Raw genomic sequence first — 26,822 nt, 5'->3', positions numbered from 1 at the left:
AAGGATAAAAGTGTTTTACACAATATGCAGAATAGAAATATCTGATGACAACATCAGGGAATAAGTTTGTTTTCAAGATTGTATAAAAAATAGTCATTATATCAATCTTCCAACTTCATCCAATAAAATCAGCAGCATTTAAGCCTGCACGAAAAAAGAGACTATGTCAATGTGATTCCTCTGCTGTATCAGGATTTCAGAAACACTGCAGGAAGAAAGGTTGAGGGTATCAGCTTTGTCACTGTAATCTATCTAAGCAGAATGCAAAGGGGGAAGTATTAGTGGGCACTTGTTCATCCTACCAGGATGCCAAATCAGATGTTTAAGGATTGCACTTCCAAAGTATACTTCCAAAGCAAATTAATAGGATTCCCAATATGTAGGAAATTCAGAAGGCAAAAGTTCCAAAGTACAGTTGGATATGAAGTAGATCAATGTAAGCCTTGGTAGTACAGGGGTTTAAGGCACCCTGTTATTAAAGCTGGTTATTAAGACCAGCTGCCTGCAATTACTGCAGGGTTCGAATCTCGCCAAGGCTCAAGGTTGACTCAGCCTTCCATCCTTTCTAAGGTAGGTGAAATGAGGACCCAGTTTGTGGGGGCAATAAGCTGACTTTGTATAAATATACAAAAGGATGAAGGCTATTGCTGAGTACATTGTAAGCCGCCCTGAGTCTTCGGAGAAGGGCGGCATATAAATCAAATTAAAAAAAAAAAAAAAGCAAGTAAACAGGAGAGGAGAACATCATAACTGCAATCTCAATTTTTTTTAAAAAAATGAAATAGGGTAGTTGTGATATATCAAATTTATGTTTTCAATTTCAGTGGGTTAATATTCACTGATTATCACTGAAGTAAGATTATCTGAAGGGAGACCATCATGGCATGAGAAATGTATTAACTAACTAATTTTCTACTAAGTCGGGAATAAATTAATTCTTCGCTAAAGAGTACTAAACAAGATATAGAAATTTATTTAGTTTTATTTATTTATTACATTTTTATGCCACCCATCCGACTGATTCAGTGACTTTATTGCTGCTTTAGAGGAAGTCATTAGAATAGGCTAAAATATTATAGTGAACAGTCAGAAACATAAACTAAAACTTACTCTACAACACTGTACTGTTTTTATTTTTTTAAAAAAATCAATACTTACGTTTACAGACAGGTGGTCTTCCTTTATTACTCCACAATCCATCTTCTTGACACACTGCTGTTGCTTGTTGACTAGGTTCTAGCTTGAAGCCTTCGTTACATTCATATATCACTCTGCTGCCCAAAATAAATTCATTACCCCAAACTGAACCATTTCCAGGAGATTCTGGAATACCACAGGATACAGCTGAAAAGGGGAATTAAGGGGGAAAAAGACTCAGAAAGTTATCATAAGTATGATTCTTTACTTCTGTAGATAAAAAAAACCCAATATGTGTGTTACAGGCTTCATAATGCTGCTGAAAAAATACTTTTAATAGTTGTGCAAAATCTGATATAACAACTAGGATATTTTGTAAAGATACAACGTTACCACAATTAGTACAATTTTTCTACTCCATATTCCATAGGTTTCCCCCCTGTTTTCCCCCGTTTTCCTGCTTCTATTATGTTAAGAGAAATGCATTAACCAATCCTGACTTCCTTGATTTATTTTTAAATATATTTTAAGTAGCTTTTCCTATATACTTGATTTACATTATTTCCTGTAGGAGGTGACCAGGCTGAGCCCAAGGGAGGGGTCAAACGCATCATAAGTCACAAGTTCCTGTGTGCCCCCAAGAAATCTAAGTCCAGCTCATCTTGAATGACTTTCTTATCTCCCGCTCATTTCCTTTGACCCATTAGTTGGTCAGATTTTTATAGAAAGCTTAAGCTTGCATTAAATCTTTATACTCATTTGAACTGCCTGAATCTCCTGTGTTTATTATATTGTTTAAGGTTTCCTTTGCTTTACAGACCTGTGAAGGTTATATATGTGAGAATTGGTTGTAATGTTATTTTTTCTTCATCAAACCATTAAGAATAAAATACATAGAATATCTCATGGTGTTATATACACAGTTCAGCAAGGGGACTGTGTACATAACACCATTGTTATATTGTAATTGCAAATGGTCACTAAATGAAACCAACACTAAATGAGGATTGCCTATACTATTATTGCACTTTGAAACATTTCCATATATTATGAATAATTTGGCCAATTAGACAATGGTACTTATATGAATAATTTAAAAATATTACTATTTTACAATTTTTACAAACTTTGGTGTATAATTTGTTCTGCAATCTGTGTATATAACACTATGCATTTATTCTTAATGATATAGAACCAGATTTAATGTCATTAAAATTAGTTAAACTTTATTTAGCCATGAGAAATTTAAATCTACTGATTTTAGTAGATTATCACTAAGGATTACTCTATATTCAATTAAATATTTGAAAACATTAAAATAAATAATCTTTTAAATATAGATCAAATAACCATTGTTATTTTCTTCAGATATAATTATTCCGAATGAACTGTAAGCTCTTCAGTTTCTGCAGTTTTTAAAAGTAACAGCAGTAACAATAAATTATAATACCTTGAAAGAGAGTAAATCCTTTGTGTTATAGTAAAACAATTATTAGCTGTCATTTGACCAGATGAGATTTTTTTTTAAAAAAAATGCTTTTGATCTAGCCAGCTTAACCCAAGCAACTAGAGATGTGTGCCTATGAAAATTCAAACTATTATAATACTGGCAGAGAAAGGAACTACACAATTTTTTATAATAATGAACAGAGGCACATTAGATTCCAATCACTGTTTATAGTACAATCATGGTGCTTAATTACAAGTTATACCAGAGGAATCAATACTACAACTTCATACATAATGAAATTGCCTGCTCTGGGGAAAAATCCACAAACGTATAGAAAATAAACTAAAACAAGTCTATGCTGATCAGTTTCAAGAGACTGGTTAGTATTCTAGGATAGAACAACGTAGCTTCCTAAACATGCTAGGAACAAAATTATTCTGTGAAAATCTGTACTTTAACTATAACAAAAAGAAAGTCAAGTATGAGTCAAGTATGGCTCATCCAATACAATTCAAATTTTGATACAATTTCATCACTTATTAGCATGATTATCATCTGCAGCAGGCTCAGGCATTATCAAGGTTCTGTGACAGGTAAGCTATCTTTCAGAATTGGAAGCCAAGACAGTTTTCAGTCCATGTCAATCCTGCCTCTTAGATTACCTAACATTAAAAATGGAAATTACATTTTGGGTAATTTAAGATGGCAGGCAATAAGGACTGAGTGAGAAGAGGAAATACTCTTGTTCTAAAATGCTATTTCTACCTTCCCAGAGAAGTAATAGCAACAGATTATAGTAGGTGGCAGAAAGGAGAGAAAATTTAAAGCGACAAGTGTGGCAGGAGGAAAATTGTGCCTTGTGTGTATAGGCAAGAGGAAGAGGAGTTGAATGGGATGAATGCAAAAGAGAAACAAGAGAAACATTTATTAGAAGACATTCTGAAGATTTCAGATAAGGTAGCTATGATGAGGGAAATTACAGGTAGTCTTTGAGTTATAATGGCAATTGCAATCAGGATTGCCACTGCTTGTGACATCACATGACCACAATACTTAGCAATAGCAATCTGGGGAGTCATGGTTGCTATAGTAACCTCATGACAAGCAGATTGTTCAGCGGGATAGAACCCCAGGTAAGGATCATGGAAGTAATGGGGGGGAGGAACCTCGGAGGCCCAGCACAGGTCACACAAAGTTAAGGGGTTGCTGCAGTTTGATGTGAGGTCAAGACGGGCAGGGAAACATGAGGTAGGGTGCGTGCATGTGTGCATGTGCAGAAAGGCCCAAGGAAAGAGGGCACTGGTGGTTGCAAGTGAGTGAAGGGGAAAGGAATATATGGTGCATGCAATGAAGTTGGGGGGGGGGGGGAGGGGAGAAACTTACCTGAATGACTTGTGACTTCTTTGATGAATTCCCATTGACTTTGCTTGTGGGAAGCCAGCAGAGAAGGTTGGCAACTATAATCACATGACCATGGGGTGCTGCTACCGATCATAAATGTGAGCTGATTGCCAAGCACCCAAATTTTGCTGATGTGACTGCAGGGCAATGCAATGACCCTAATTTCAAGGAGCATTCATAATCTCTTCATTCAGTGCAATTGTAACTTTAAACAGTTGCTGAACAAATGGTCATAACTCCAGGATTGCTATTCATGTTTAGTTAGCAAACAACTTTGCAATTAAGATTTTTTCATAAGTTCCTTTCACAAGCCAAGTTAGGATAGTATTCCTATTCTATACCTGTGCCTTTGATTTTTACTGCCTAAGTAAACCTGTATTTGTTTCTGCTAATGTTCATTCCATTTTCATTTTCCAATGTGTTGAGAATGTATTTATTTAAGAAATTTATAAAGCTGCCCAACTAATTCACAGGTGACCCTTGGCACTTACAACATTTAAAAAATCTACCACATAATAAAAATCCTAGACCTGCTGACAAAAACATGTTTTTAGGGCAAGAAGCTGGGGGGAGCAACTGAATTTTTGGGGGAACAATGGTACATACAGAAGAAGTCCCCATCCTAAGGGACATTTTTTTTTTGTGGTGGCACCATACTTACATCCTTAAATGTTGGGACTGGTAACATATTCTGCCTTTCTGTCCTGTTAATAATACTATTAATATTTTGTGTTATCTACAGATTTGATAAGTCTATGTCTTTATCCAAGTCAGCAGTAAAAACTAGTGAAGAATACTGAACTTCACTTTTCAGTCTGGTGTATTTGACTCCAGACTGATGAAGAGTCTTTGATGATAATGCTTTGAGCATGCTTTTGTTAACTAGTTGTGTATCTACATGATTGACATGCAATATAGCTCACACTTCATAGGTTACAATTAGAACATCTTGATAAACCCTGTTGAATGCTTTGTTGAAATCAAAATGGATCGTGTCTACAGCATTACTGCAATCTATTAAGGAAGTTATCGGATTAAGAAATTAAATAGTCCAACAAAATTTGCTTTTGACAAATCCAGAATCACTTTTGCTAATGACAGCATTGTTTTCAAGGTGCATACATATTATTCCCTTTACAGACTTTTATAGAAATTTCCTACATTGATTTGGAGTTATATAGGTCCTATTTTCTCCATTTTGAAGACAGGGTGAACATTAGCCCTTCTGCAGTCAGCTGATACTTCACTATAGGATTTCTCAAAGATACTGAAGAGATGTTTGGTCAGGCCATCCAATATAAGTTCCCTCAGTTTTCAGATCTTCATTAAGTCCTTTAGTATAGCCATTTTGGCTCCTTCCACTGTATCCATTGCTTTTCCTCGTCAGACTTGAACTTTTAGTGCCTTTTTTTTTTTTTAACACCTGACCCATTTTTCTCATCAGTTTCTGCTGCCAGGGAATCTTACTTCTCATGAAATCATATTTGTTGGCATAGTTTGCAAGCAATTTTTTCATTTTATATTATAAGCAGAAATTTCAAGATTAGAGTTGCTTTTGAAATGATATAATGGCTTGAACACTTGCTAAAGCAACCCCTTTTCTTCTTCAGTGTTTCAGTTGCCATATTAACTGAATACTTTTTGTAGCATGTCTTAGAGAACCCTTTGTGTTCTGTTGGCTTAGAAACTCAAATGGTACAATACCTAATTATCTTGGAACAACAGGATCAGAAATTTGTCAGCTCCTAAATGCCAAAATTCTCTCTCTCTCTCCTCAATCCCTCCCTCCCTCCCTCCCTCTCTCCCCCTCTCTCTCTCTCTCTCTCACACACACACGGTTAAGTCTTACCTTGGCAAAGAGGTGGAGGAGAATCCCACTGATACATGCCATTTGGGTGATGTCTGCAAGTTGCATTGCTATGACCAATTATCCTGTATCCAGACTTACAATAGTAGCGAATTATACTGCCAACTGTGCCCTTGGTTTTATTTACAATTCCACCATTCTTCACAATATGATTTAAGCCGCAGTATGGAGCTATACAGGATCAAAGTAATAAAATTAAAAGCAATATATTACCAAAAAGTCAGAAGACAACTCTTGTAAAATCTAAATTTCCTTCAAAGCCATGTAAAGAATGATACTCAACTCATCACTTATATTTCGTCTAAAGATTAAAACCTGGATATTTTTTTAATTTAAGAAATGTATCTTTCAGACAAGAGGCATTTAAATCCACTATTAAATTTTAAATTTTAATTACAAATTTGTTTAGGGAAATATTAAAGCTGTTAAAATCCTTGCGTGTAAAATATCTTGATATAATCTTGACATTAATCAAATGGTATGCACATTCACTACTGGGGTAGTCCCGGAGTGTTTTTTCCCACTATAAAGTCTCATTCTGTATTGAGGCATATATTAAATCTATATGAGTTGTTTCCTGTTTGTTGTACTGAATAAACCACTACACTATATTCGTTTGCATCAGGTCTACTGCACAGGCAGAAGATACACATTTTCAAAAATTGGATTGTAATTTGTTTCCCCTTAAAGTAAAATGTTTCATAAGTAAATAATTAAATAACTCATAGTCAAAGTTTGAACTTTGTGTTTGATTAAGCAATAAACGCACTAATCTATTCCAAATCAAGACTTTTGATGAATTATAGCAAGCTTTTTGTGGAAAACTTGAATATCAGGACAGTGAACACTGGTATCTCAGGAAAACTTACAATAATGTAATGTAATGTAATGTAATGTAATGTAATGTAATGTAATGTAATGTAATGTAATGTAATGTAATGTAATGTAATGTAATGTAATACAATACATAAGAAATTAAAAACACACAAATATAATTAAATATACCATAGTATGAAGACATATCATCATATGCAGCTGAATCAGCAGCATATTCTTGGACCAATTTTTTAGTCTAGTATAAAGCAACACTTTCCAAATATAAACCAGTAATCTAAAATCTGGTCAAATATTATCTGACATGTGTCCTCAAGACTGTTCCCCTGAATCTAATCCTTGCCAATTTAGAGAAAATGGTTGATGAAATAAAGGTAATTGAGACTCTGAAAGGCAATGAATTTATCAGATTTTCAGACCGCACAGGGAGGAGAATCTGTAGTCATATTTCAATATTTGACTTCAGAATAGTACCCTTTGATGAACTTAGAAAAATAGTCAGAAGGATCCAATGGCTTGATAGCCTAATCCCCACCCCCATCTCTCCTTTTTCACACTCTTCATATCCACACACTGTTTATTTTGTGGCAGGGAGAGAGAATTCTCTCAATGATGACACCAAACAACTCAGTTCTGGCAAGGTGTTGCCTGAGAAATGTGCAATATAGAGCTTTAGAGGTTGAAAGTACTTTGAATTGGACACTGGAAGTATTAGCCACAACTCTACATAAGGTATTATTTTACACTGGCAGGGTTGTCTCTCATCACAATTTGCCTGCTGCATTGTGCATCAGCTACAGCTTCCCGAATGTCTCCAAAGGCAGCTTGATTGAGCACACTATAGTTGTCCAGCCTCATGCTGATTAAGGCATGAAGTAATGTCACCAGGGCTACAGCACCAGACAGGGCTATAACTGGTAAAGCAAATGAATGCTTTAGTTACCTCTTCAAAAAATGCAAGGGGAACATATTTAGGACGTCAAATTCAACTCAAGATACAGTATTGCTCAGTTCCAGTTCCTTCCCTATGGCTTCTCCCCCCCCCCCTCACAACAAAATTGCATAAGACATCCAAATATAATATGGAAGGCAGGGATATTTGTGCATGCACAGGGAAGAAGACAATGGGGAAGAAAAAGAAAGCTCAATGAATAAAATATAAGGTGTTTCCATGTCTTTTAAGAGGACCATTGCCTTTAAAAAAATAACTAGAAAATGGGAAAATTGGAAAACTATCTAATGAATGACTTTGTTATCAGTTCTGGCAAAATTTCTGTTTTCTACACACACAGCCATATTTTTTTAAACAAACAAACACATTCATGTATGACCATAAGGAACACCTAATGCACACCTTTGGTTCTCCACCTTGCAGGTGAGTGGAGATAAAACAAATCTATTAAAACATTATGCAGGAAATAATAATATTTATAACTTTAAAAAGTGAAGATGTCTCTTTATAAAAGGTTCTTACTGTATGTATTAGCATACAGTGTTAGTAGGGGTTTATCAGTGCTCCCATGAATAATCAAGTGCTGTAGGGGCCCACTTTAATTTCAGTCTGTTTATAATCAGAGTTGTTTGAGCTTTTCTCTTCCATGGTCTTTGTAATCATTAATCATATGCTTCTTTTCAGTCATTTGCACTGAAAAGATTAGGAACCTTAAAAAAACTGTAATAAACTTATCTCTCAATAAGAAAATTGTGGATGACCCCCTTCTGCTAATAATTCTAATTTTTTTATCTGACAATTTTGTCAAAGTGTTAATGGCATTTCCAATTTTCCTCATTTCATAGTTTTTATATGAAAAAGCCTGTTCTAAAAAATTATCAGTAACTGCCTGAATAATGAAGTGACACTATCTCTATAGAAAAGCTGCCACAGAAAGTGTAAACAACCCAGCGGAAAACTAAAAACCTCTCCTGTTTACCACATTAGCTTTTCATGTCACTTACTACCAGTTGCATGGTCAAATTTCCAGTCAAGGTTACATCATTTAGATTGGTAATTTTTCTTTACGTTTTTCTGGTGTTGCTATTTCTATATGCAGATATTTGTTATGGAAATGCTGCATTTGAATTTAGATTGAAATTCTATGTATTTTTATTTAGAATTAACAGCTACTGTATGTAGAGGAATACATCTTTTAGAAAACATACATAGCATTATGTTATAAAAGCATCCATGCATAAATATAACATTGTATATTTAAGACAGAAAAGACATTTTATGCCAATAAACATTCAATCCTAAAGTATGCAAGTATTTGAATACTGTAATAACATTATTCAAAATTTGAATAAAATTGTTTGCTTCAGTAAAATGCTACAGGGGGTATTTGGCATATATCTCTGACCATAAGAAATTCTGCTCTCTTGCCTATGGCTTTAAAGATTTAACATCAGGCATTGTCAACATATTTTTCAAACACACCTGCTCAGTTCACTGATGATGTTATCTAGGGTGGTAATGAAACATCTGCAAGAAACAACCAGACTTAGAGAGCACCAAGGACCTTACAGTTAAAGTCTAAGGTACAAATATTTTCTCCCATCAGTATATCTTCTCGATAATAAAAGATTGATATTAGAAAATTACAGGGGTGAAATGCTCCCGGTTCGGACTGGATCACCCGATCCGGTAGCGATGGAGGCGGGTGGTTCGGAGAACTGGTAGCAAAAATCCCTGCCCCCACCCCATGCCCAGATGAGCCGCATAATCATCAGAGGCTTTTTTTTTTACTTTTAAAAGCATTTTTTCTATAAACTCTTCGGCCGAAAAAACGCTTTTAAAAGTAAAAAAAAAAAAAAGCCTCTGATGATCGCGCGGTTCAGCTGAGATCATCAAAGGCTTTTAAAAGAAAAAAAATCCTTTTTTTCCTTTAAGTGCCTCTGATGATCCAAGCTGAGTTGCTGATTGTCAGAGGCATTTAAAAGAAAAAAAAGGTTAAAAAAAAGGTCAAAAAAAGTTGCTGATCAGGCAACTCAGCTGGGATCGTCAGAGCCTTTTGAAAGCATTTTTTTACAACCTCTTCATTGAAGAGGTTGTAGAAAAAATGGTTTTAAAAGTAAAAAAAAAATTGGCCATGCCCACCCAGTCACATAACCCCCCCCCCACCAAGCTACGCCCACAGAACTGGTAGTAACAAATTTTAGATTTCACCACTGAAAAATTAGTTTGGAGCCACTGTAGTCTGTAATCATTAATTCTGAAAATGTATTGAGTAGCTATTTATTTATTATTTTATTTATTTTAATTGTAAATTTAGTTGTAAATTTATATTGCCTTCCATCTCACGTCTGTGATTGTGGATGGCTTACAAAATTAATTGGAGATGCGAACAAAGGTCAAAGTAGTCCTGAACAAACCCCCTGGAAGATTCATAGCTGCACGATAAACAGTGCTTTCTCTAAAGAAAGTTTTTGTTTCAATATCAACATCTCCAGGTACTGCTGTGAAAAACTCCTGTGAAAAATTGTATAGTTCAATAACAGAGTGAGGTGAGCAATAATCCTACTTCCTAAATGGGACGTTGGGTCAATGGAAAATAGCCTATTTTGCTGTTCCTTTTTTGCTTTCAGTGTGAACATTCATATTTCATTTCTTTCCCTCAGGTTACTGTTGAGAAACCTGATATATTTCCATCTATACCACTGGGAAGGTCATCACTGAATGCTTAGAAACCTGATATTTATCTTCCCCTTCTCCATTGCTCATTCTTTCCTTCACCTAGCTGACAGAAGTCCTTAGTATACCTGCAGTTCATCTGTATTTGCAAAAGTGTTTTCTAACAAATTTCTGAAAATACATAAGAACATGAATGAAGGAATGAAAATGTAATGCTAAAATGGTGTTCAAGCATTGAATATAGAAGGAAAAATGTTTATGGCATATAAATGTCTCTGTGAAGTGGTTTGGGACAGTATAGTGGGAGGAAGTGAATCAAGTGGCTCTCATTGCTACTGAAACCTTCTTCATTAAAACCTAAACAGCTAAAATGCTTAGAACAGGGATGTCAAACTCACATCATCACAGCGGTGTCACGTGACGTATTGGGACTTTTTCCCCCTTTGCTAAACCGGCATGGGCAGGAGAGTTTGATAGCCCTGCTTTAGAAGATTCACAGCTTCGGAAATTTAGTCATTCTATTTCAGGCTTTACACCTGAATAGCTTATATCTGTAAAACTAACACACTGATCTTAGTTTTAATCTATTTAGTTCATCAGAAAGGTACCAGACTAGAAACCAGCATACTGTGAGTTCTATTCCTGCCTTAGGCACAAAGTCAGAGGAGGGACTTTGGGCCACTGATTCTTTCAACCAAGGAAGAAGGCATCAATAAGCCACTTCTGTAAATGTTGCCAACTAGTCCAGGCAGTTGCCAGGAGTCCACTCTCATTTAAAGGTATCCTCACTAAAATTAAATGATCAAGGTGCATTGTTGTCAACCTTGTAAGGTAGCACTCTGAAAATGCCTAGAAGTATTACCTCTAAACTTATTATAAGTTCACATGAACAGAATCTTGCAAGTCTCTCCCCCTTTGCCCTTGCAGTCCAAGAAATTAGGGAGGGTCTCCTCTGAGATGTTTTCCATGGACCCAGGCCTTCTGAAGACTTAGCTTCCTCCTATCTAACTGACATCTAGTCTGTGGCTCTTCCTCCTGTTTCCCAAGATCATTCCTGCATACCGTTACAACTGTATCCTGAAAGTTTCATCTGACTGTTACTGTTTTCTTCCTTCATGAGACTTGTTTGCATCTCTCATTGCATTTTGTGATGACTGAATTCTGCAACAATGCTTTTTATTTTAGACTCTGTCACTGAGCACTTCAACAAACTCCACACAATATTCTGGACGTATGCTATTTGCCAAACCTTGTGCAAAGTCACGTTTGTCGAAACAAGGAGGAAAGCAGGGAGGCAGTAAATCATTCCAATAGGCTGATAGTTATGTGGTGGCCTGCTGGCTCCATCACAGCTGCCATAGCATCAATAGCTTTTCTGAGCCCCCCATTTCCTTTCCCATTTTTTATGCTATTGACTTTCCTTATTAAGATTCAAGCCCAATTGCTTACCCTGCTGCTCACTGTTTTTCCTTTCTCCTGCTGTCTCTCCTGCATCTGATGTAAAACTTACATGACATGAAGAGAACTACGCAGCTTTTCAGGTCATGCTGTTTGTGAAACAGGAGAAAGTTTAAGCTGAGCTATTCTACTGAGTTGCTTGCCTTATGCATACAGCTAGGCATTTGTATCCTAAAAAGTTATTCATTTGCAGTTTGGAAATAACAGTGCTTCGTATGTCTTTTCCAAATTTTCAACATCCATAGGAAGATTTTGTACTTTTTAACTAATCCTTGAACAAGATAACTATACAATAAAATCCTTTTTTTTTTTTTTTTACATTTTCAGAATAGTGTTTTTCTCTTGTGCTTTATGAAGGTCAATATCATGTCGATTTAGAAGGCAGAGAGAGGCCTTGCCTTGCTAGGCATCCCTGGCTTGGGAGAGGTCTTGACTACAGAAAAAAGGAAGCTTTTATAGGATTAGCATCTCAACATACTTGTTATACATACGATTAATCTAAGTAGAATTGTAAAATAATTCTGGAAAGAAAATAAATCTATCAATGACACTGCCTATCATTCATATACTGTACATACATACATATACATATACATATACATATACATATACATATACATATACATATACATATACATATACATATACATATACATACATACATACATACATACATACATATATATATATGTATAATCACTTATATAACTCTTCTTTGTTAGAACTTATTACTGCTAAAAATCAGAGCAGTGTATAAAAAGTAACCTGTTGAAGATATTTAGCTTGCTATTTGTTCAGCAACGCTAATAAAGATGGTCAGACAAACAATACTGTTAGTCTTTTTTGTGATATTTTTCCCCCTTTTCATTTGCAATCTATTGAGACAGTCTGCAATTTTCTTTGGATACATTAAACCACATACAAACATAAAAATTGTAATTAGCTTTCAGTTAGTATGCTTTCAGTTAGTATGCTTTCAGATAGAAAAAAAAGGTATTTATTTCATAAAGTACTACTAAATTTTCTACGTTGTACTGTGGAGAAAATTGTTCCCTTTTCATTAATTGAACTGATATTTTGTTCACTTTTAAAATAAAAAGTAACATTATGGTAAGATGTTCACACTTCTATCTATCTATCTATCTATCTATCTATCTATCTATCTATCTATCTATCCATCCATCCATCCATCCATCCATCCATCCATCCATCCATCCATCCATCTATCTATCTATCTATCTATCTATCTATCTATCTATCTATCTATCTATCTATCTGTTCTGTCCCCGTACCACACACGCACCCCCACAGACGGTCCGGAGTTAATAAGCCACACGACAAAACTCTTTGAAGATAAAGCTGGCAGCAACCCAGTGGCTAGCTGCCAATTCAGACTTTACTCACACAAAACAAAGATTAGACTGCAAGCATCCCGATAAAACAGGCAGAGTTTCAACAAGACAAGGATTAATCCAAATACAGTCCGATAAAGCAGGCAAAGTCCAGTAACACAGAGATCATGGATTATTTCCAGTTTTTGCTCATCACAAACTGAACCGGCCACCACACCCACATTTATACCCTGTGGGGTGTGGTCCAGTGATTCAGCTAATCTCTGGCATGCCTTCCCCTCTGCTGCGCACACTTCTCCCTGCACCTCTGCTGAGGGTCCAGCCAGCACTTATCTTCTTCATCGCTGTCCACCTGTGGCTGTGGGGACGTGCAAGGGAGGCCTTGCCAACTCCTCTCTCTCACTCTCAGAGTCTGCATCTGTCGATAGCCCAGGCTCAGGCAACGGAGCCACAACACTATCTATCTATCTATCTATCTATCTATCTATCTATCTATCTATCTACCTACCTATCTATCTATCTACAGTTTTTAAATTTTTATGCCACCCATCTCCCCTATAAAATGACTTTCAGGTTTTGTTTTTTCATATAACTGGCATATATATTTAAAAATAACATATTTCTAAGTTGGAAATAAATTTCACTTAAAATAAACCCATGATTATATGGCACTGATTTAACAAATTAACAGAGTTGGAAGGGACCTTGTAAGTCATCTAGTCCAACCCCCTGCCCAAGCAGGAGACTCTACTCCAGGGGTGTCAAACTCAAGCCCATGGGCCAGATCCAGCATATGGGGTGGTTAGATCTGGCCTGCAGGGCTGCTCTGAAAACAGTGAAGGACCGGCCCGTGGTGCCTCTGCCAGCAAAAACAGAGCTCAAGAGGGCCATGAACTACTCTCCTGGCTTCCATTTTCGGCCACGACAGCCTCTGCAACCCTCTGTCAGCAAAAATGGAGCTCGGGGAGGTTGGCAGAGGGCTGCAGGAGTCTGTCAAAGACAAAAACAGAGCCAGGTGGGCCCAGGCTCCATTTTTGCTGGCAGAAGACTGCAGGAGGCTGTTGTGGCTGAAAACAGAGCCTCGATGAATGATTCGAGATGGCCACTTCCCCTGGCCATGCCCCCCAGCCCCCGAAGATCAAACACAACCCTGATGCAGCCCACAATGAAATTGAGTTTGACACCCCTGCCTTACACCATTTCTGACAGATAGCAGTCCAGTCTCTTCTTGAAAGCTTCCAGTGATGAAGCTCCCACAACTTCCTATGTGAGATTATTCTAAAACCTGCAAATTATTTTTATGACATAGAAAAGTAGAAAGTAAATATAGTTATTACAATTCTATAATATGTAGGAATTTGATGCTAAAAAAAGATGAAACATGCATTTGTGTCCATTTCCATCATGATGTTAGATGCAGATATGCACGTTTGCATTATGAAATGATGTTTATTTTATAAATTGGTTCCTTTTTTTATCCCCCCAAAGAAACATGCAGTTTTGGTGATGTAATTATTCAATACCATGCCCTTAGGTTTTATCTCTAAATAATTATTTCCTTTCAGATTTAGCCCACTTCAACAGAAACCATTTTGGTAGACTACAAAAAGTTGTTTGTATTGAATATCAAATTTAATTCATAACCCTAAATTACTGGGATCATCTTCCTTTCATAACATTTTAAATTGACATAGGAATGTGTTGTATGCAAGGAATGCATATCTGAATATTTTTACGTAGGTTAAAAATAAGACAAAGGAATCATACAAATGCTTCAATATCTGGCAGTGAAAAAGAGTTAACAAGAGTAGAAAGAGGTGTGATCTCTTTGAAAATCATCAATCATCCAAATGTACATTTCTGGTTCCATCGGTAACTACATTTTGATATAGAAATAACACACCATATAAAATATCGGTACAGTAGAAAATCAAGGAGTAAATCTAGTCATTCACATATAGTCAGTTATAATAATGGAATACGTTTCCAGTTTTCACAGCTCCCTTCATTCCCTGCAGTGGTCTCTCTCTCTCTCTGTCCTCTCCTCCCCCACTCTCTCTTTCTCTCTCTCTCTCCCCCACTCTCCCTCTCCCTCTCTTTCTCTCAGAAAACGGTAATATTTCATAGTATTCTGATACAGAAAATGTATCCAAAGAACAGGCTACAATCATTTTTAAAATGTGAACAAAAGTAATTACAAATGTAAGCTTCCCTGACTTTTGAAAACTTTTGCGAATTGTTTCTCCATCTGTCTTTGACTAGCTAAGTTAAACCACACCAAAACATTTTGCACCAGCTTTTTCATAAAAATCATGAGTATTAAATATGGGTGAAATGTTTATTTATTGTGAGAGCAATCATTTGGAATCAACAAATATTTGGAATTCCTGAACACACTGATAGACAGTAGAAGAAATATCAAAATACTTAAAAATAAAAACCTAGAAATTTTATAAGAATTTTTATTTTAAAAAGTTGTAAGTTTAACAATTATATAGGTATATGTATATGTAGGTAGTTGTGTATTACATTTATATTTCATTTAAATATTAAAAGTGGTATACAAAACTAGCAATTGAACATAGGGAGGCATTAATGTAGGGACAAAGTAATTTTAAATAAGGTAATTGGTTATTTCAGCCCAGTATTATCTGTTCTGATTGGCAAATCTCTGGAAAGGTTAACTAGAAATCAGTAGTTTATCAGTAACTCTACGATAAATCTTCTCTTTTTGATGAGCACATTATAAGCAGAACTTTAATGCTAAATTTACTACTAACCTGAATAACGTATCTTGAATCCTTTTTTAGTGGTTGCATGGTCAGTTGACCAACGCAGGTACAACTGATTGGATTTGCTTGTATAATTAAGTTGCCCAGTATGATTTCCACTCAAGGCAACCAACACAGGGCTTTGTCCAGAAGAACCTGCACAAAATATATCAAAATGTTAATAATCCTGTCACATACCTTAGTGTTATTGGAAATGCCTCAAAATAATAATTATTTTAATAACACTAAAGAGACATTTTACCAGTGTTTGTCAAATTAAAATGGGATCTGAATTCCAACATGGATTCATGTAATTAGTACCATTTAGACAATTTGAAAATTGTATGCAGTGCATTATTTGCATGCATTAGAACACAGACTTGTCATCAAATTCTATGATAAGGTGGTCTAAAGTATTAGTAATTGTTCTTTTTATTACATACCAAGTGATCAAAATCGGTTAAAAACAGGGTTCCTTATGACTTGAAACTTGGATCAGTAAATCAGTAAATTGCTCTTAGTAGGAAGGGAATATTTGTTAAAAGAAAGGAAGTAGGAAAATCTTAGACCTTTTGATTTTACAAGAGTAACAGTAAATACATAGGCTGGTTTTGGAAAGAACTGGAAAAACATTAAATAGAAGCATTTAGAAGGACCATATGAACTTTAATTCCTTCCACATTACTGAACCAACAAATAAAAACAGAATCTCACCATCAAAGATTTCCAGCTCATCAAATTGCTTTTCACTTTGAAATGATTCTACAAAAACAGTGATGTTATAATTTGGTTCAACTTTAAGAGTCCAGGCACAAGTTTGTGAATTGAGATAGTTTCCTGGATAACCTGGACTGAGGATTACACCAGACGACTCTGTATGAATTTCATTCGCTGGGCACTGTGCTATAAAATACAAGGAAGACAGGAAAAATAGGGGGTGGGGGTGGGTTAAAGGAGTTTACTTTCTTAAATTGCCACTTTTTCATAAATATGAAGAAAGATGTTCACTCTGGTTTTAAAATTTATTGCTTATTGAAGCAAAATCAATAAAAATGCAGATTTTCTCCTCAAAACAAGATATATTATAACAGATGTTACTTTCATAAAACCCTGCATGCTTCAGAAACTAGATCTGAATACATAAACTACATTTACCTTGATGTGAACTAAAATTAAAGGAATAATATTTACTTGAATCTACTTAGCTTGGATCTATTTTTGGTAATATAATGAATAAAAAGATTGTCATGAAACAAAAAATATACATAAATTTATCATAACATCACATGTATTTGCTTAGCCCCCTAGAAGTTGTTAGGTCTCCCTATACCAAGGGTGTCAAACTCGCGGCATCACAGCGGCATCATGTGACGTATCGGGACTTTTTTCCCGTTTGCTAAACTGGGTGGGGGAGGAGCCACCACGTGATGCAACCTGCCTGAGGGCTGTGAGTTTGACACCCTTGCCCTACACCATTCCTAGAAGAATAGCCAGTTATTCGTCAGAATGCTATAGATTCTTGGTTCATATTTCATATTTATACTATAATGACAATATTTAATAATATAATTGAAGAAAGAAGACATGTACAAAAGAAATAATAATACAGTATTTATTTAATCACTTGTAGATGAAGGTGGAGAAGGAGGAAAAAGCTGGATAGAAGATTCTATAGTCTTGAAGTCTTATAAAGTCTTACAGGGATTTCAAATGTTAGACTTTTATTTTTATTTTATGTACTTTAAAATTTGAACAGTAATGAAGAATATTATCTTGTCCTTAATACCCCTGCAGTGTTAAATTGGGAGATATCAAACAAGTCTCTTGAAACTTTTAGGGCCAACAATATCTGAATGAAAAATTGAACACATTTGAGTGAAAAGCGAGTTCTAAATTTCAAACGAGGAAGAGTTTATTTTCTAATGCTCCCTCACTTCCTGACTGAAAGAGGTCCAGATAATCTGGTCCATCTAGAGTTCTTTGAAGCTGCAGAGCTTAGAAAGGAAAGATTGGAAACTGGACAAAAACTGTCCAGACTAGCTGGCTTAAACAATGGCTCTTTGAGAAAAGGGGGAACACCACCACCTTCTTATCAGCTGACAGAATCACCCTTTCCTCCAAGGAAGAGTTAACCACCACTGGACCCAAACACATGTTCCCTCGCAGATAGTCTTGATACCAAGACATACGGAAGCTCGGCACATACATTGAAAGTATTGCAGCATGGTTCTAGAATTCCCAGTAAAAAGACAGATTTATTGTGCTTTTCATATAAAACTGAACTGCAATTTATTCTATGTTTTGTCACCTGAGTTGCTGCCTCTAATATTATACCACCTCATCTTATATAGGGCACAGTATCTATTGCTAAAAAATTCTTCTCATTATTTTGGTTCTGACATTTTGTGCAATGTCTATGATAACAGTATTCTGTTTTTACTTATATTTATTCTGAAATCCTTCCATTTCTCTCCCATCAGAGCTAAAACTATTCCCTGTTTTTTTTAAAAAAAAAATTAGCATATTTCTATGTTACCCATGGACAGAGATTGATAGAAATCACAGAGGGAAAACTATTTTAAATTGTTTTGATTACATGTTCTTTTATAATAACTCCTTTAAAAACTCTGACAAAGAGACACATATTGGATTAAAATGTCTACTCGTCCATGAATAATGAAGTGTAAAACAAGATATAGAAATAGCTTGTTTCAAATAGCAAACCTCTGAAAACAAAAATAAAGTTTTATACTAAGAACCCATTTCAATACATGTTCATTATATTTCCTAAATATCACATTCTTGATTTAAAGCAAATTTAAAAATCAAATACAATATGTGAAAACCTTTTAATCATAATCTCTCTATAACAGAGGTGTCAAACTCAAGGCCCGGGGGCCGGATTTGGCCCACGGGGTGCTTAGATCTGGTCCACAGGACCACCATGGAAAACAGCAAGGACCAGCCCGCAGTGTCTCTGCCAGGAAAACGGAGCTCATTTTCACTGGCAGAGTGCTCGGGCCTCCACAGGCACCCCCAACACGAGTGATGTCGAGGTGGCCACATCCACCTGGCCATGTCCACATCCACCCCAGCGCCCGAAGATCAAGCATGACCCTGATGCGGCCCTCAATGACATTGAGTTTGACACCCCTGCTCTATACGGTACAGTCATTGCATACATACCTTCACAAACTGGGGGAGAGCCCTCAAATTGAAGTTGGTCTTTTAACTTACAGAATGTCATGTCATTTCCAACCAAAGTGTAGCCAGGGTGACACTTGTATTTGGCAAAGTCTCCTGAAATAATTTAAAAAGAAAAGTGAATTGAAACATATTGAAATCTAGATTACAGCAACATTTATTTGTCATAACTTTCCATATCTTTCTATCATTGCTTCAACCAGATCCACACATCATATATATATATATATATATATATATATATATATATATATATATATATATATATAGCCATTACACGGGAAGAAACCCGAGATATTAACTGTACACACACACACACACATAACTTTCCATATCTTTCTATCATTGCTTCAACCAGATCCACACATCAAATATATATATTTATATATATATAAATATATATAGCCATTAAACGGGAAGAAACCCGAGATATTAACTGTACACACACACACACACACACACACATACACACACACACACACATACACACACACACACACACATATATGTGTGTGTGTGTGTGTGTGTGTGTGTGTGTGTGTGTAGGTCTTTGGTTATTCGGATTTTCTCCCGCCTAAAATTGGAGGTGTCTTGGCAATGTTTCGACGAAATCTCATTCGTCATCTTCAGGCTGGTGTTCTCGGCTTCGTGCTTCTAGGAGCAATGTGTGTGATCGCAGCTGTTTCTTCCTTTTAACTGCCAGTGGGGGTGTGAACTGATTGGGTAGGAGCTTGGCTGTGTTCTGATTGGGAGGAGGTGTGTTCTGATTGGTTGGGGGTTTGGCTGTGCTCTGATTGGATGGGTGTGTATTCTGTTTAGGTGGGGACTTGGTTGTGCTAAAGTTAATCTGAGTAGCAGGGGGATTTGAGCTGGTGAGCTGTGTTGCTGTTGTTTGGCTTCGTGTTCGTGGCCGTGCCATCTCTTCATGTTGGGTGTCAGTCTGCTTTATGTACACCCAACATGAAGAGATGGCACGGCCACGAACACGAAGCCAAACAACAGCAACACAGCTCACCAGCTCAAATCCCCCTGCTACTCAGACTAACCCGAGCACAACCAAGCCCCCACCTAAACAGAACACACACCCATCCAATCAGAGCACAGCCAACCCCCCATCCAATCAGAGCACAGCCAAACCCCCAACCAATCAGAACACACCTCCTCCCAATCAGAACACAGCCAAGCTCCCACCCAATCAGTTCACACCCCCACTGGCAGTTAAAAGGAAGAAACAGCTGCGATCACACACATTGCTCCTAGAAGCACGAAGCCGAGAACACCAGCCTGAAGATGACGAATGAGACTTCATCGAAACGTTGCCAAGACACCTCCAATTTTACGGGGGGGAAAACCCGAATAACCAAAGACCTACATACAAACACCCGCGAAAACCTGAGAATATATATATATATATATATATATATATATATATATATATATATATATATATATATATATATATATATATATATATATATATATATATCTTACAGAAAGTTTTAAAAATGAGAAAAAAAATACAAACCAAAATAAAATCAGAAGGAAAAAAGAAAAAGGAAGAAATAAAAGAGAAAGCTAAAGTGCAAAAAAAGGTTGATGAAAAATAGCAAAGAAAAAAAAAGATATAAAGATGTAACTTCTTATTTTCTTTACAGAAGTTATAAGTACAATTCTAGATTGACCTCTTTTTCTAAGATTACACCATGGCTTTCTTCTTTCTAAAATTTATTCTAACTAATCATCAAAACCATAGATCGTGTTCTTTTTTGTTGTTGTTTTACATAAAAGGTCTATAAAGGATTTCCCTGTCAGCAATAAACATGCTGTCTTTTCTCTAATTAAACAAAACAATGTAGCTATCTCAGCAAATTCATCCATTCATACTCTACATTTTCTTCTTAAGTTTGTATAAAAATGTGTGCTAATGCACATGTATGTCTTTGTGGACCAGAATGCAGGCTTGCTATCTTAGCTTGAGAGCATGCCTGCATTAAAACTGGACTTTGATTGGGCTTGCAGCATATAGCAAAAATGTATTTAAAAAAACTACTACTGCTTAAACATGATCAGGGAATGCTATATGGCACATGGATATACTAAGGCTGATAATTTAGTTGGTATCTTTCACTAAAATGTGATATGAAAAATGCTTTATCTATCTATCTATCTATCTATCTATCTATCTATCTATCTATCTATCTATCTATCTATCTTGCCTTTTGCACAAGGGAAAATTGGTTTTCCTACAGCATAAGTATTCCATTCTTTCAGTTTAGAAGAGGAAATTATCATTTTCACATTGGCCATTCAGTCTTATTTTCAGAAATATATAAATTAATTAATTAGCTAAAGGTAGGAAAGGCACCAGATTACAGTATTCACTCAGGGTCAGACTGGGGAGTGCAGTTTTGGCTTTTCTTTTTAAGTACATGGCTAGATCAACTCAGATTCCTAAAGTTTTGGGACTTCCTATCATCATTTCCATCTTTACTTTCAGTTTTTGTCAAAACTCTCTGTAAAATCTCAAAACTGAGATTTTAGAACCTTTGCAACATATGACCATAATGGGCAGGCTCCATTACAGTCATATGTCAAGGATTACCTGTAACATATTCAATTTATTTCCACTAAAAACAAAGGGCTGAATATCATACAACTTTTTTTTTGTTAAATTCAATGGGATTTTAATATAATTTTAACATGCACTTAAATCTGAAATATTTATACAGGACTACATTTGTCCGCCTTTAACAAGGCTTTTTCAGCAAGACTTATATATACATTTAGGATTTCATCATTAACACAATTTCAATTTCTAGACTTTTAATCTTGTAAACATGCTGGAATGATTGCTAACTTCTGCTTTTTAGTTACAATTTTCCCACTGAAATGCATTTGTTTTATGAAAGAACTTATAGTATACACATTCCTTGTTTTCTTACAACAATTTCTCTGTATCTGGAGTGTGCTTTCCAATCTTGCCATTTTTTCCCCAGCCAATATGCCCCACTACCAGGAGAACTGGAATTTGGAATCACTTTTTTTAATGAAAAATATGTCACCATAAAAGAAATAACGATCGTGTAATACACTTGTATTGGAAATAATCAAACAACATAAATGTGTGCTATACTGTGTATTTACACCTGTAGCCTCAGTGTTTGTCGCTTTTGATTGATTATTAATACTGGTATTTCTACATTGTTCTATGCTGAAAAAGCTCTGAGTGGAATACAGTAGATATAAAGATGGGGGGTTGGATAATTAATATAGATTTACTAAGTTTCATTTTAAGAAATTTAATGTTTAAAACATTAAGCATTCTTAAAAAAAACCTGGAGTGCTTCCATCTAAATATTTTTATTTATTTTATTTTATAAAATTTGTATGCCGCCCTATCTCCAAGGACTCAGGGTGGCTCACAACGACAATCGACCAAGCGACTGTTTAAAAACAACAATATACATAAAAAATATCAAAAAAGTGTTTTAAAAAATTAAAATATACTATAAATAAATACAAATAAACCACATCTTCCAACATTAGGAACATTTTAGTAATAATTACAAGTTTCAGGAAAACAGAACATTTGAAATGTACTAATAACATCAATTAAGTAGTAGTCTGAATTGTCAATAAGTATATACATGGGGTAGTATAGACATTTTTACCTATTTCAAAATCATTATCTTCAGCAAGCAATTCAGCATGTGGAACTGCTGGAGGAGACTCGCACTTTTTAAGCTGATATGCTATGGAATCAGATGAAAACTGGATTAATAATAGTTTGAAGACAAATTTCACTATAAGGTGAATGCCACCTAACAATATTTGAGGAAAATGTGCAAAAATAGGCATCTGTGAAAAATAGGCAATAGTGAAAAGAATGATGTGAAAAATATATTATTTACAGCTACTGATCATATGGGCCTATATTCTCAGGTGGAATATTGGGATTACAGTATCCATATATGCTTACCTTTGTACAAATCAAAAGAAAATATTTTGTTAACTTTAATTTTTTATTGAGAAGTAAGTGCATGTATAGAAATGTACATATGCCATACACGCTCTCCTTCATTACTTTCTTGCCATTTCAATATAGCCAAATATCTCATCTACTTTCCTTACAATTAGTGTCCTTTCTCAAAAATAAGTCTGTGAGAAAATGAAAATGAATAAAAAGCATGTTAAATAACACAAACAGTCTCTTTAGAAACTTCTTGCTGTATGGGTCTCTTTTTTCTGACAATATCAGCAGAAATGATGTCATTCTATAGCTTCAAGTGAGAAAATGTCCCATGTCTGAACAATTCAAGCTTTTTTAACAGGAAATTAGAATACCAACGTGTTTCACTAATACCCCCAAATCCTTAAGGCTTACTTAGAAGTGTGTAGTCTGGATTAAGTGTTTAGGGCTTTCTCTAAAAATATTCAAAGCCAAGTAACATGTATTAAATATTTGCCTCTCCTTTTGCTGCAGATAATAATGGTTGATAAAGATTTTCATTAAAGGAATATCATGCCAATTGAAGTAATCTAATTTATTCTGACAACAATAGAAATAAAATATTCTTTTAAATCACCCCATGCTGTCTGACTCTCCTTATCTTTTTCACACATATATGATTTGTTAGTTGAGAAAAAGAATACTGACCATGAAAATTGAGAACAAAGAATCCTCCAGTGGAGAAATCACTGTGAAACTTGAGAAGGACTTGATTACTGGAGCTAAAGGCAGTTTCCAGAGCTGTGTTTCCACTGAACACTCCCAGCTGGGGTGAATTTTGGTCTGGGCCATCCCTAGGAAAACCAGAAACAAAACAGTTTCAGCAAAATATTGTAATTAAGTTTTATATTGACAGTATTGTAGGTTGATAGCAGCTTTAAACCTTCGGGAAGTGAGCCTAATTTAAACAATTGTAGCATAGTGATTCATTTGTATTCAAATTTGTCCATACTTTTAAGAACAACCCTTAATTGTGAAAAGTATAATCTTTTTTTTTTAAGTATTAAAAGTATTTTAATAAAGTATTAAAAATATTAAGTATTAAGTATTAAGTATTAAAATACTTAAAAGCATTTTAAGTATTATTTTTGTCCTGAAATTGTTCCAGCTCTTTCATTTTATTTATTTATGTATTTGTTTGTTTATTAAATTTGTTTGCGGTCCATCTCACTATGAGGTGACTTCATCCATTGCTGATGTTGTGAAACCAACCTACTCTTTGTAGTACTTCAGCCTGTCAGCTGTTTCCCAAGCAAGAAGTACACAATTTTTTTCAATGGGTTCTTCTTGAGTGTGACATTATCATTCCTCACATAAGAAAGCAACGATTCCTCTGGAAAATCCCTCACTATTTAGGTGATCAAAGAGTTTGTCTTTAAGAAGAAGGGAAGCATCATCTCTGGAGAAATTAAAGAAGTGTAGAATCCTTGATGCTCTCTGAGCTTATGCATTGATGTCACCTAGTTGGGTCCTGAAAGGTCTGCAAGGAAACAACCAAGCTTACAGAGCACCCAGGACTCCAAAACTCAACTCTGAACTACAGATATTCTCTTCTATTGAAATTAAAGGAGACATAGATTACTTGGACCAGGAAAATTAATTCTAAGCCCCCGATTAAAGGTTTCATCTCTACAGGAAACTGAAAAACACCAGGGAAGGGAAGAAAAATCTTTTGTTTCGGGAACTCAGATTTTTCCCCCCCTAAGGTAGAGACAATTTTTAGCCAAAAATCTACAACTAGATCTTTGATTTACTTCAGAATGTATTAAAATAACTTCTGATAATTGTTACCTCTGAAGTTTCTTGTATCTGTGGAAATTTAGTTATTGTGTATATATTTGGGCTCTTTGAACAGCTGATTCTTCAGAGCTTGAATTTGTTTTATGTCGTCTTGGATAGCATGCTATGGGAAATTGCTTTAAAATGCTGTTTTTGATCTAAACAGCTCTAAATTGTTAACTAGTTTGTCATTGAATGCTTTATGTGTGACTTCCTAAAGTTAAGGAAGTCTTTATATTTTCTTCTTACTTTTTTAAAATAAAATTTATTTTAAATTATTGTAAAAAACGCAGAACTGATTTTAGGGAAATTGTAAAAGAGCCATTAAAGGGGAAGAAAGGCACAAGTCATTAACTCAAATTAACTTTATTGTGATTTGTTCAGTATAAGATGGGACAGAAATAAATTTGGAGAAGTTTTCAAAATCATATTAGTATACCATGCAAAAATAAAGTATAATTCCTTGATAGTGTTTTTATATCCTTATAGATAAAGCTATTTTTTCTCACAAGAAGTTTCTGAAACTTCTGAGTTGAAAAATGGCTTGCTAAGCAGAACAAGAAATTTGCTAATTAAACAAAATCTGCTGTACAGGAACATGTGCTTACAGTTACACATCATATATTTTTTTTGTTTTATTTAGTCACATAAAGATGGGAAAACCACCCAAATATCACCCTTCACAATTATAAGATATTAACATACCATACTGCAATGTAGTCATTCACCAATTCTGTTTGGAGTAATGTAAAATTGATGTAGATGCCATGACCCTGAGCTACAGTTATAAGCCAGGTACAATCCTTTGAATTTGGATATTCATCTGGAAATCCTGGTGAATACACAGTACCATTCTGAGATGTTACATTATATCCACAAGGAGCTGATAAAAGAAAGAAAAAAATGATAACATCCATCCATCTAGTCTTTTGGAAACTGGTGTATCCCTGCCTGCTGCATTTAATATAAAACAAAATCCAAAGTGAGAGAATAACAAATACATCATCTTTCATAACAATAGACAATGCAGTTTAAATAGAATAATCTGGGTTTTGTAACTATGGTAAACCAGCACCTTAAAAGAATTCAATAGCAATCAATTAAAAGACATGATGATAGTGTAGGGATGCTTTGAAGTTGACATGGAGAATCACCTTTTACATAGGATCTACAATTTCTGGTATTAAATTGAAATAGCATACAGATAACATGCACACAGTCATTCAAACTACAAATACCCATATATACATACACAGACAAACATTTCTACCAGAAATTAGGTTCATTAAAAAAAAAAAAAAACCCTTCCATTTAATCATTTTCTTAAAAAAAAAGTTACTTGCCTCACTGAGGAAAATATTGAAAAGGATCATAAAAATGTTGCAAGTGAAAGGTTAATCCCACTGCATGAAATACAATTTTTTTCCACATTGCAATCCTATCAAATTTACGTCCCCAGAGCAATTAGCTTTTTACTAAGCTAAGTGCTAAAAGGTAGATCGAACGGAGGCTGGAAGCCAGCCAGGATTGCCTTATTGGTTATATTCAGTCCAGGAAATATTAGTTTCCTCACCCCTTCCCATTTTAGAAACTCTATCCTTGTTTAAATCTTGCTTAAACCTTGGTTAAATCTACCATCTACAACCAATTTGCAGATTAAAAATATTATGCTCTAGTTTTTGTAGTTCTTTGAATGTGTTATAACTTTCTGCATTTACAATTGTTGTCTCTCTTTTTTTTTTGTCATGCATGCTTAAAACAGTTTTCTGCCGGCAAATATTATTACTTTCCTACATATACACATAACACTGCTGCACATGCAAATATACTTAGCACTGAGCATCAAACGGCAGTTGACAAAATCATGGGTAATCAGATGTGAAACAACGTGAATTAAAAGTATGTGATTCATCCATTGCTAATATCAGGTGG

At 35.2% G+C, this 26,822-nt stretch overlaps 1 protein-coding gene across 1 annotated transcript in view; it reads right to left on the bottom strand.

The window, feature by feature from the left end:
- Nucleotides 1-26,822, bottom strand: part of CSMD1 (CUB and Sushi multiple domains 1) — a 1,157,523-nt gene that overhangs the window by 62,435 nt on the left and 1,068,266 nt on the right. The window contains exons 43-50 of the mRNA XM_070954938.1: nucleotides 25,596-25,773; nucleotides 23,760-23,905; nucleotides 22,774-22,854; nucleotides 19,085-19,198; nucleotides 16,613-16,801; nucleotides 15,908-16,054; nucleotides 5,838-6,026; nucleotides 1,159-1,344 (exon numbers count right to left, since the gene is read on the bottom strand). Coding sequence (XP_070811039.1) covers nucleotides 1,159-1,344; nucleotides 5,838-6,026; nucleotides 15,908-16,054; nucleotides 16,613-16,801; nucleotides 19,085-19,198; nucleotides 22,774-22,854; nucleotides 23,760-23,905; nucleotides 25,596-25,773 — 1,230 coding nt within the window. The remainder of the gene's footprint in view (nucleotides 1-1,158; nucleotides 1,345-5,837; nucleotides 6,027-15,907; nucleotides 16,055-16,612; nucleotides 16,802-19,084; nucleotides 19,199-22,773; nucleotides 22,855-23,759; nucleotides 23,906-25,595; nucleotides 25,774-26,822) is intronic.

Source organism: Pituophis catenifer, unplaced genomic scaffold, assembly GCF_029215685.1.
Source record: "Pituophis catenifer annectens isolate HBS135680 unplaced genomic scaffold, rPitCat1.0.hap2 SCAF_1, whole genome shotgun sequence".
In the NCBI taxonomy this organism is placed as follows: Eukaryota; Metazoa; Chordata; class Lepidosauria; order Squamata; family Colubridae; genus Pituophis; species Pituophis catenifer.
This window is presented reverse-complemented; position numbering and strand designations above follow the sequence as displayed.